The sequence below is a fragment of the Felis catus genome, chromosome F1 (assembly GCF_018350175.1).
Source record: "Felis catus isolate Fca126 chromosome F1, F.catus_Fca126_mat1.0, whole genome shotgun sequence".
Lineage (NCBI taxonomy): Eukaryota > Metazoa > Chordata > Mammalia > Carnivora > Felidae > Felis > Felis catus.
The window spans coordinates 7,982,523-7,994,544 of record NC_058384.1 but is presented as its reverse complement, the minus strand read 5'-3'; the positions used below and the strand labels follow the sequence as shown (position 1 = coordinate 7,994,544).

At 40.8% G+C, this 12,022-nt stretch overlaps 2 protein-coding genes across 3 annotated transcripts in view; both read right to left on the bottom strand.

Annotated features, from left to right (window-relative positions):
- OPN3 (opsin 3) overlaps positions 1-11,961 on the bottom strand; it is a 44,042-nt gene extending 32,081 nt beyond the window's left edge. The window contains exons 1-2 of one of the 2 annotated variants that reach the window (XM_045049235.1): positions 11,453-11,961; positions 7,260-7,339 (exon numbers count right to left, since the gene is read on the bottom strand). In XM_045049235.1, the coding sequence (XP_044905170.1) occupies positions 7,299-7,339; positions 11,453-11,825 (414 nt within the window). In that variant the 5' untranslated portion in view covers positions 11,826-11,961 and the 3' untranslated portion in view covers positions 7,260-7,298. Of the gene's footprint in view, positions 1-7,259; positions 7,340-11,452 lie in introns of those variants that run through there. The other variant, XM_003999138.6, reaches the window with a different exon arrangement.
- Positions 2,069-11,592, bottom strand: CHML (CHM like Rab escort protein). Its single transcript, XM_006942644.4, has 2 exons — positions 11,453-11,592; positions 2,069-7,032 (listed from the first exon to the last, which is right to left on the bottom strand). The coding sequence occupies exon 2, from the start codon at positions 7,003-7,005 to the stop codon at positions 5,044-5,046; it is 1,962 nt and encodes a 653-aa protein (XP_006942706.1). The 5' UTR covers positions 7,006-7,032; positions 11,453-11,592; the 3' UTR covers positions 2,069-5,043.
- Positions 11,962-12,022: the final 61 nt, after the last annotated feature.

The following is a 12,022-nucleotide window of genomic DNA, read 5'->3' as shown; positions in this document are numbered from 1 at the left end:
AAAAAGAACTGGCATAAAGTCCATGGCACTAACATCCGCAAGGATTCTTATTTCCTGAAAACTAGAACATGCCTAAAGATGGATCTCCTGACCCAACTACAAACAGGTATTTTCTTCCTATGAACCTTTGTCAACACTGAACTTCTGAAGCCATTGTTTCCTCTGACGGCAGACATGCCTTTATTCATATTAGTTTTTCAGAGTGTTAATTAAACACGTATTTAGCAACAGCAAAAACAGCAGGGAGACAACAGCAGGAACCAGCAGACACTGCCTATGAGAGATGAAGCTCTTGAAATAAGTACCAGGATACAGTCTGCTTTGATTTCGGGCGTGAGCCTGAGTAATCCTAACCCTTCACCCACTTCCAACCCATCGTCCCCCACTTTAATGACACAAATCTTAATTTATAGGAAGATCTTTTGCTTTTTTTGGAAAACAAATGTACGCTCAGATTCTAGGAGCCACTTTTATAATAGTGATTTCTGTGTTACACAGTCTTACATGCGACAGACCGTTCTGCTGAGAGTCAGGCAACCTGACTCGAAGTTCGACTTCGATTCTAAACACTTACTAGAAGTGCGTCCAGGTCAGACACTCAATTCCTCCTGGTCTTATCTAGAAAATGGGTATAAATACCTGCCCTTTCTTACCTGACATAATTGTCCTGAGGTTCATGTAAGAAAATGTAGTTGTCAAGAGAAAAAAGCACTGTGTTCCTACCGGTGCTGTGGCAGAATTGCTCTCATAATATGCATGTTACAGTCCAATTCTTTCAGCTGAATCAGCTTCTTTGTTCATGCCTTAGAGAACTGGCGGTATTGTATCCCCTGCTGTTAAAATGTGAATACATTAGGTCATTGGTTAAAAGAATAAGAACTATACTAGAAGCAATGCCTCTTTATGATGAAGGTAAAAATACTGAAATAAAAATTTTAAAGTCTCCAAAGATGAGGCAACTACCTTAAAGCAGTAAGAGAATGACTTGTGTTTGTGCACCCAAGGGGAAGGAAATAAAAATAATCCTAATCAGAATTTCTTGACCTTGACACTTTATGATCTGCTTCATCGTTTTGGTTTATTTACACTTCTGACTCCCGGGGCTCTCAGTGCCCTGGGCTCCTGGGACCCAATCTCTTGTACCTTCTCTTTACACCTTCCCCTGAGCAACACAAAAAACTTCCGATTAATGTCAGAAACTTAATTAACTGAATGTTAGCTGAAATCGATTTCAGAAAGTATTAACTGATCTACCTTTCAACTCTTAAACTACTTGCTTCCAACTGTAGTAAAAGGTTTGGGCACCCTACAAAGGAATGCTGTGCATCTCAAATCAGATTTCTCTTTTTCTTTTGGGGAAGGGAGTGGTGGTAGTGATAATGGAGAGTATGATGGATAGAAAACGTTTATATTCTCATTAAGATAAGAAGGTTTTATGTTCTCACAGAATGGTTCTCAGGTACAAAAGAACGTATCCATTTCTCTATTTTGAACTCTTAGAGTAATGTCAATTCATAACCCATAGTTGATATTCGACTGATGTTTGTTGAAGTCAATCATCTTGTTTTGGATCTGTCAGGCTGACAGGAAGAAAGGGTCTGCCAGCATCCTCAGTCCCCTGAGATTTGTCCTTAGCTCGTCTCCCTGAGAATACTCCTTACATGGAGGCTTAGCCATGTCTGTGAATCCAAATCCATCCTTCAGTTCCCTGGCATTCTTGGATTTGGGTCCACACTTAAATTAGTATTTAATGTCTTCATATTGATGTCCTAGAATGCCTTAATATTATTTCTATTATTTCCACCCTTGGGTTCTGGGGTTTCCATTAAAAAAAAATTGTCACAGTGTACCCTCTTATTTCTTAATACTGAGCAACTAAGAAAAGATACAAAAGATACAAAATCCATCCTAACCAAGAAGTCCCTTCCATCAAGAGTTGTAAAACATTCTGTCCATGTGTTTGGAATTATCTTTTGACTTTAACATTTTGACTTTAACATTTTTTTTTTCAATTTGAAGGAGAATTTTAGAAGTTTCCAAAAAAAAAGTAACTTTATCACCAAATCAGTAAACCACGTTACCAATTATTTTTTATTTGTATTGCACACAATATTTTACAGAAAAAAAATAAAGAACCCCTTATTGTTAAACTCCAATTAATTACATGTTTTCTTCTGATTCTTCTCAATGTAGATACGTAAATTTTTACATAAATATAATCAGTACATAAAATAATTTAACACTTTTGAATCTCACTTAACATTTGTTCATACAATTTTACATATAGCAATATCATTTAATGACTATATAACAGTCTACAACAGCAATACCAATACATCAAAATCTGCTCATCCATTTCCCAATTTGGGGCTTTTTTTTTAAACCCATATGAATGAAATTGCTAGAAATATCTTTGTATAAGTAGCTTATTTTTCTTTTAAATACTTCTGTAGGCATATGCTATTCGAAGTGAGTTGATCTAGCAAAAAAGGATTGGTTACAGAGCTCTTGTTGTAATCATCTAAATAATTCTTTTAAAAATTACTAATATAATAATGCTACTGACATGAAGACACGTGAATTTTAAAATGTTTTGCTGTAATAGCATAAACTAGGTCAAAGTTGTTTCAATTTGCATTTTTAATACTATTTAAATCTGAATTATCATTCCAAGAATTCACTTTTATTTGTAGCTTCTCATTTGTATCTTTTCATTAATATGCTTAGTAAAGAGTAGAAAGCCTTACGGATTTGCATCTACTTTTTAAAAAACATTAAGCACTTTATTCATGTGTAATGCTAGCCGCTTTTTTTTTTAACCCAATCTTTTCATTTTCTTCCTGTTTGGTGTCCATTTTTCATTTTTCTTTAGTTGATCTCACCTACTTTCCCAATAATGTTTTTCACTGCCATAAAGTTTTTTTTTGTACTGCTGGGATGAGAATTGTAGTCTTTTTATTTTTACCTTTATAATCAACATTTTAATTCATCTGGAACGAATGGCCTTATCATATGTAAAGTGGGCCCGATTCTTTTTTCATACCGACATCCAGGCTAGTCTTTCCACCAGTAGTTATTTCATAATTACTTGTTTTTTAATTGGTTTGTCTTTAAATCCTAAACTTTCTAAATATACTATGATGCTGAGTAGGGAGTTTAAGGGCAAGACTCTCATTTTTTCCCCCTAAGTTAAAAAGACAAATCTATCTTTCCTTGCCTATTTTCCTACTTTACACAATTCTGTCAAATTATTCAAAGTATCAGTTGGAATGGTGAGTGGAAGTGTAATAAATCTATATATTAATGTCATCTAGGGGCATTCCTTTGGATAGGATTTCATACACATTACCTAACTTAATCCTCACAATAATTCAGCAAAGTATAGTTCTATAGATGGTGAAATTATCTTGATGGGTTTAAACCTAAAAATATACCCCATAAAACCACTTTATCACATTCAAAATATGCATAAATATTAAGACCAATTCACAATTTGTTTCCAGTAAGCTGTAAATTTCTTAAATCTTTTTCTCCTTTTCCTCACCTTTTAGCCTAGTAACATCTGCATTTCTTATAAACATGTTGTTCAGATCAAAAGATACTCTAAAAAGCATTACTTTTCAAAACTTAGCCAAATTCTGCTGCCAGGAGCTCCACTGCTCTAAACTATATTTTTAATTAATCCTAATCTTCCCATTTCCCTGATGAGAATCAGCTGAGAGACCCGAGTCTGGAGCAATGCTGCACTGACTTCCAGGAGCATGTTTCCCCTCCCGCAGTACAGGCACTCTTATAACAGTTAATGTTAGAAGAAAGCCTAGGCTCTTCTACACATACCAGACCCTGAGCAAATTAATAATTATCTTTCTTCTTTAAAAATCTATTCACTATCAGCCTCACAGGGTTGTTGAGAAACTGTAATTAGAAAGCACAATAAGCGCCTAACACATAGAAATGCTCCATTCCGGAACCAAAAATTGGCTTAATGGGCTCTCTTCCTATAGGATTATCATTCTAAGGAACAGAAACAGGAGACTGAAGTGGATGGAGTTTACCTCTTCTCGCAACTCCACAGATATTCACAACTGTAGTACAACAGTTTTGGCTTCTGATGGTTCTAGGAAAAAAATGTTTCTGTTGTTTAGAAATCTATGGATGGTTTTGAGAAACCATCTGTAATCCCAGGTTAGAAATGCCTCACTCCACTTCTTCTTAGGAATTTCATAACAGCCAATCTGAGGTACCTTTTCCTGGGGGCAAGATACTTTTTCCTTTTGGCCTGAGTTAGAGTTGTTGGAAGTTCTTTTCTTTTAGGTGCCAGCACAGGGCTCTGCAGCAATTTTCTGAAGTATTAAATCAGAACTAACCTTATGCCCTAGATTTCCTTTGGGACAAACTTCCCAAGAATGAACTCTTCAATGACTAAATGAATTCTCCAGCACTTTCTGTAATCTTTTGATTGTGGTGGTGTCCCTGACTCATAGGTTAACAAGAGTCAAACGGGGGAACTGAACTGCAAAGTGGAACTGAACTGCAAAGTGTATTGTAAACACCAGACCTTGACAAATAAAGGAACATGCAAAGCTAATCTTCTAACAGTTGGCACTTGCGTAAGTTGCTATTGCTACCATCATGTCTGTACATTGATATCATATACAAAACACCCACATAATTTACTGTGTAACTATTCAGAGGTGGTAGCAACTGTAATAACTGCAAAACTAATTAAAATATTCCTTAGGTATTATTGTTGTTATAGACAAATACAATATATTACCTGCCGTTAAGCACAGTTGCTACTATGGAACCCTCACTTATACACCCAATACTAAAATAAAGTTAACCTTGTCCACAGTCAATCAGTTACTGATAGGTTAACAAAGACATCCAATGACTGATGTCTCAAACAGAACTAAAGACAACATCTACGCAGCATCCATCATATAACCAGTTCTAATTACTCATATAGGAAACTGTCCTCTAAATGAAAATACTCTGATGCCAGGACGAAGGCCCAAAATAGCACTTCCAGTTTGCTTCTTCCTAGTTTTCAAGATGTTTCCCCGGGCTTTCTAGGTTTTTGCTTCCCTCAGAGGAGTCTAGTTTGGCCATGATTATGTTATTGGTTCCAGAGACCTCTGGTTGTTTATCATCACCATCAAAGATAATGTCTTCTGGATTTGGAGGTGGGGGACAGAATTCTTCACTTGGAAAGATCTCCCGGAACAGTGTTTCAGCTTGCTTGACCGCATGCTCATTTCCCAGTCCACAGTCGGGCCCAGAGCAGACATAAACATTGGACGGTAAGCCATTATATGAGCTTCTGCTGACTCCGGAGGAATCTCTCATATTAAAATAAAGAGCCCACAAGAGTCTTGGCTTTGTAAGTTCCTCCTCATTTATTGCTGCTTCAGTATACGGAGTGAATAGTTTCTTTACTACTGACTCTAAGTCTTCTCTTGCTGTTTTAGAGGAGGAACAGGTCAGATGTACCAGATAAGTGTCTTTCATGCACGTCATGGTTGAAGAACATAATTCAGTGACACGAACGGCACACGTTCCTGAGTCCGCTGGAGGCACTATCAAAATGGAAATTTGCTGATCTGAATCTGTCTTCAGTATAGATTGATCTGTAATGAGCACTGCCCTGGAGATCTGCTTATACTGTATATTTGAGCATGTTTTCTCAGAAAGGTAACTATCCTCCACTATAAAATATTTAGCATTTATTCTTTGACCTAAGTGATCTATAATTGCTTTACATCTTCCAGATTCTTTGTCAACTACAAGGCATTGAACTTTATGGCGAAGACAATAGATTCCACCAAAAACTGCACACATCCTGCAGAAACACTGGGGAATTTCTCCTTGGCCATATAAGGGAAATAAAAAGGGAGTGTTGCCAAACCGTCCAAGACACTGAAGGAAGTTTTTTGTTGCTTTAAGGCCATCTATTGTAGTGCAAGATGATTCTGTCATTGCAATGGAGTGCAGTACAAAATGCTGGAGGTTGGGGGTTAATTTTTTAGTTTTTAAGTACTCTGAAAATGAGCATTGCATGAAAGCTTGGTATTGGTCAGGATGTTGTTCATAGTCTAAACAAAATGTAAGAAATTTCATTAGTATCCTCTTTTCAACCATAGTGAGTTCTTTGCTATTGAAGACATCTGCTCTGGAACAAGGCACCTGCTCTACTTTTCCTTCTCGAAATGCAAGAATCCTAGTGACATTTTTAAATTCTGCATAACGACTAACATTTGATTTGATTAAAAGATCAATCAGCAACCCTTGAGAATACAGGAGCTTTGATACCAAATCAATATTAAACCTCCTGCTTTCTTTAACTATTTGAGAGTAAGTAATCCTATTTCTCTTTAGTTGATCAGTGTTGTCTTCCTCTATAGGTTTGTTTTCGTCTGTATCTCCACCTGAAACTGTGTGTCTACAAGTTTCATCTCCACAATATTTTTCTTCTGCCAAGGTGCCCTCTACACCACTTACTTCTAGTGAAATCTCTCCATCATTTTTTGGAATGTCTTTGGCGGGCATTTCGTAGCTAGTGACATATGAGTGTGTTTCTTCAGACAAGCATGCAGAATCCAGAGGTTTAGTGAGAGTACTAGATGTCAGTGAGGAAGGATTTTTCTGCAGAGCATCAGTCTCTTCAATTTTGTCATCCATATCCTGATTGGCGTAACAAAAAACTTCTGTGTGTTGAATGGTTTCATCCGTCTTGCGCAGAGTGATGGCTTCTTCTGTTTCATGAATCAGGCCTTGCCACGAGGCAGTACTTTCTTCTGCAACATCACTCTTTTGCTGGTACTCCTTCAACCAGGAGAGCAATCCTGAAAAGTTGAAACTTGCCCAGTTTCCTCCATAGTAGCTTCTTGAATCGAGATGCAGAACCCTCTGACCACTTCTTGAACACGCAGCTGCAAGGATGGATTCAGGCAGACCTGTCCCTATTATGATCACATCGAATTCTGTGGGGAGACTGTCCGCCATTCTGGAAGACAAAGCGTCTGCTGACAACTGCCGATAAAGGAAACACGTATGAGTCTAGGCTGAGGGCTCAGCTGGGACGTGAATGTGCCGTAATAAATCTCTCCTTGTGGTATTCCAGTTCATCCCAGGAGTACTGAGGCTGCAGGTCCTAGCTGTTTAACTGTCACCCTTTCTTAATACTGTTTTCCTTAGGTCAGTAGCATAAAAATATGATAAAATATATCTAATCACATCTGAGAACACTAAAACGGATGTGTGGTTTTCATTTCTGTATTTCATCTTAGCAGTAAATGTCAAAATGCATCACACATGCATTTGTGACTGGAACTCTTCTCTGAAAGAAGAAAATTCAAGAAAGAATACAATTGTAAACAATATTAAGAGAAAAGTAATTTCATGCAACAGCAATTACAATCCACTGGAGTCTGATTTGTTGTTAGGACATAAGCCTCTATGAAAGCAAGTCATTAAATGCTTTCTTACATATTTTCTAATTTCTTGAAAACAACAGAGATTTACCCCCCAAATTACATAATAATGAAGAGGGGACATCATAATGTCCCATAAAAATAAAGAACTTTCGTAATACAATTCTAGAAGTTTTGCTTTTCTTTTTTTAAATATGTATTTTTTTTTTACATTTATTCACTTTTTGAGAGACAGACAGAGTGCGAGCAGGGGAGGGGCAGAGGGGGAGGCACAGAATCTGAAACAGGCTCCAGGCTCTGAGCTGTCAGCACAGAGCCCAATGTGGGGCTCAAACTCACGAGCGGTGAGATCATGACCTGAGCTGAAGTAGGACGCATAACCGACTGAGCTATCCAGGTGCCTATAAGTTTTGCTTTTTCTAATACTAATATCTGAATAAAACTATACAGAACTGTGAGCTTAGACTATAAGAAATGCGTGGTTCCACCTGTTTATGGAAACAGACTACATACTATGTGCACATTGTCATGACGAGGAATATTTCTGTGGCCAATTTAGTCAGTGGGTGTTTTTAGAACAGCTGAATGAAAGACATTTCCGTGCCAAAACCTCCCGTAGGATCTCGTGGTAGCATCATGAGACTATTTTAGTGAATTAACCAGATTATTGCAAAGGGATTAATTCAGTCAAACAACCAGCATTTTGAAATATTTAGGTGCATAAAAGGTCTACTGAAGGGAACATGCATTTATAACAAATCTTTATATGAACGTACATACACACAAGTGTTTTTAGGTGTAAGTTAAAAAGGAGAATTTCTGCCTTTCTAAGTGAAAATATATTCATATAAATAATACCTACTTGTGAAATCCAAGTGAGCATGAGGTGGCTTGCATTTTGCCAGCCTCTGGCTCTGTGACCCTGAATCTCTGTATCCCAAGATAAAGGCCTATCTAAACATCCTCTGCTAAGATTAATATGTTATTTGGATTTTTGGAGGGGGTGGGAGGTGGCAGTGAAGAAACCACCCCCCCCCATTAACTTCTGGCATAACGCTGGTTATACAGCATGCGCAGAACATTTGTGTGGCTAAAGGGGCAACCGCGAAGGGGGTGTAAGGCATACTGCCCTGGCAGTTTTCAGGCTGACACACTATATATACACCATGTGATGTCTCAGCCGTCATCGTCATCGTGCAGCTAGAGGGGGCGTTCTTTGAACACTAATGTTCCCTACCAGTACACTCACTGAAATCTAGATCAGGACTAAATGGGCCTGCCTAGGCGAAGATGACAAATTACCTTGGACATTTGTAAAACAAGCCATTCGACTGAAAATTGGATTAAATCGACTAGTTCACTGAACGGACTGGTCAGTTTAAGTGAAATGGCGATCTTAACAGTCCTGTCTAGTCAAAGCCTCTGCCTCAAGAATATCAGGGATTCTACTTGCTGTCAGCATTCCCTGAAGAAACAGGAAGTGAGCGGTGAAATGAGGCAGCCGCCCAGCCTGTTCATACATGTATGTATGCATTACTTACCCTGCTTTCTTCCAGCAGGGTGTGCAGAGGAACCCAGGAAGGTATATGAGGAAGTGTAACCACACCATGTGCTTATTATTGGCTCAGGAGACAGAGCAGAAGATACAAAGCATAAGTGCTAAAACCAGGCACCTTCTAACCCACAGATGTCCAAAGAGTCCTCAAAACACCAAGCACATAGGACAGAACCACCTTAAAGAACATTTAGCTCACTCCTCCATGACATAACAAAACTGATGGCGGGAGAGTTTAGTGACTGGGAAACTCCATACAATCGGTTAGCCAGGCGACAGAGCAGAACCCACTCTCGTGTCATCAGGCCAGTGGGCTTTCCACTTGATAGGGCACTGGAAACAAGCAGCCACTTTGGGAATTTTTAAATTTCCTCCCCCTACAACACTCCATGTTAGTTCTTGCTCAGGGAGAATGGGGGGGGGGGGTTGTACCCTCCCTTTCTTCGACTTTAACTCTTATCTAGGAGCACAATCCTTGGAATATACTTCACGCAAAGAAATTCTTAATCCTGGCTAAGAACTTTTTAAGTTCTATCATAACTCCACTGTTGACTTGTCTCCCAGGGCTTAAACAAGTCTCTGAATCTCTTAGCCCAGAGTTTCCACCTCTAATTTAAAAACAGGGATAAAGTCATGGTCGAAAGCGTAACTGTATGCCCAGAGAAACACAGAAGTCAAAACACCATGTGGTGAACGTTTCTACCAGTTTTAGATAATCCCTTCTGACTAGGATGGGACCTGAGCAGGGAGAGGAATGAAGGAGGAAAAAGCAATAGAAGAGAAGGAGACGCAGCAGCAGAGTGAGGTCACAGAGAGGAGATAAGGAAGAGGGAGAATGCTAGCACTAATAAAGAACTCCACACACCCTGTTTTTAAAGCCCCAGGCACAAAGTCCAGGTAGAAACAGAACTTCCCAGCACATAAAGAGCACTTCTTGGAAATAAGAAATTTCATGTCTGTGATCAAACACCTGTTGCCCATCTCAGGGAGCGTTACTGATGATATTTCACAATTAAGCTTCGATCACCCTCTTTCTGAAAACTTAGCCTGCCTAAAAAAAATTGCCTGGCAGGTATTTTAAATATAAATAATATAATCACCTAGCCATCTATATTACCACCTACATACACTTAACAGCCCCCTCCCAAGTTTCAAATCTTTGTATAAATGAAATTCTCACATTAATGCTTATTGAGGAGGGGGGAAGTAGTATTGGAATATTAGAATCACTGAATCAATCAAATCAATGAAATCATGATTTCTATTACTTTTTTTCTGGTTTCCTTTAAAATACCAAAGAGTGAGTTATATCAAATATTTGGGTTTGCCACAACATAGGAGATTGGTGAATAAGAAAATTTCTGATACTGCTGCAAAGATTTTGTTCTCAAAAACCTGCCAAAAGCAGTAATAAATTATCAATACATTTCAGGATTTTTTTTTTTTTAAGGAACTTTAAGACCTGAGAAATACACATTCTCATTTCACAGCCTGTACAAATGAAATTCCTGGAGCACACACAAAAAGGTACTTGCCAAGCTTAGAAAATCATGTCCTCAACGATACATTGGGTAGATCCTCCTTCAAAATGTCAAGTCTCAGTGAGACTTGACTCTTCCACAGGATTAGGAATATTGTTGAAATAAATCTTCATTTTAACAATCAAGTTCTACTTTAATGAAATCTACTGGCTGCACAGCTAATTATTTGTCCATCTAGGGTGGGATTCTCAGAGCCAGATGTAATCTCACCTTAGATTTTGGTGTGCTGGAACCACTAAGGAGGTAAAATATAGTCAAAATAGCTTATGAGCCACAAGTCAATTTGCATTCTGAAGACCTGAATGAAGCTCTTTCACTTCCTAGGAAGCATTCAAAGGTTTACATCTGCCAATGAGCAAAATTAAAGAAAAGAAATACACACTGCCTGCCACTCGGCTACATTTCTACTTCTCATTTTAGAAAACAATATTGAATGAATTAAATCTCTTCTCATCCCCCTCTCCAGCTTTCATGAGTTACTTTTTCTTGAATCTGTTGACTCTACAGCCCCTCGTTTCTTTCCTCAAAGTGTAAAGCCGCTGTTTCGTGGCCTGTTGAATTGTATCGGGAGGTGAAAATAGAGAAATGAGATGAACTGGACAGTGGCTGGAGGGAGCTGGGAAGGAGCTGGGGCTGAAGCCGGGCCGGCTGCGTTGGGAGAGGGGCGGCCACAGGCACAGAGCCGGGGCCGCCGCAGGCCGAGAGGAGGTGAAGGAAGGAGGAAGGAAAAGCCATGCGGCGCGGGGCGGACGAGCGGAGGCGAGGCCGGCGCGGGAGCTGAACTGCAGGGCGGGCTGGAGGGGAGGCCGCGCGGGGAGGAACTGGGAGTGGGCTGGGTGGCGAGGGGACGCGCAGAGATGGTGGCAATGCAGGGAACGGGAAGTTTTCAGAGGGGAGGATGCTTTCCTCCCAGCCCAACTCACCGAAGAGGCTGCTGCTAAACCCGTCCCACACGCAGCCCACGGTGTCCCAGACCCAGCCGTTCCTCAGGCAGGACACGAAGGTAAAGGTGACCCCGAAGAGGGACACCAGCAGGTCGCTGAGGCTGATGTTGACCAGCAAGAGGTGGGTGGGAGTGCGGAGCCGCTGGAACTTGTAGTAGAGGACAAGCACCAGCAGGTTGTTGCCGACGCCCAGCAGCCCGATAGAGCCAAGGAGCAGCGCCAGGCGCTCATAGGTGCCCGGGCTGAACAGCGGCGCGGGGCTGAGCGTCCCCGCCGGTCCCGGCCCCTCGGCGCCCGCGGCCCCGCCGCCCTCCCAGTGGCCCTGGCCGCCGCTACGGTTCCCCGAGTACATGGCCCGGCGCCGGCGCGCTCGGCGGCCGGGGCGCTCAGCCTCCTGCGCGGGCCGCGGCACGCTCCGCACTGGGTGGGGCTCGGGCTCCACCGCCCGCCCCGGCCATTGTGCGCGCCAGGACCTCGACACGTCACCAGAGGCCGCCCTCCTCCGCCCCTTCCGCCCGGCCCGCCACTGTAGTCCCGCCCCCTACCCCG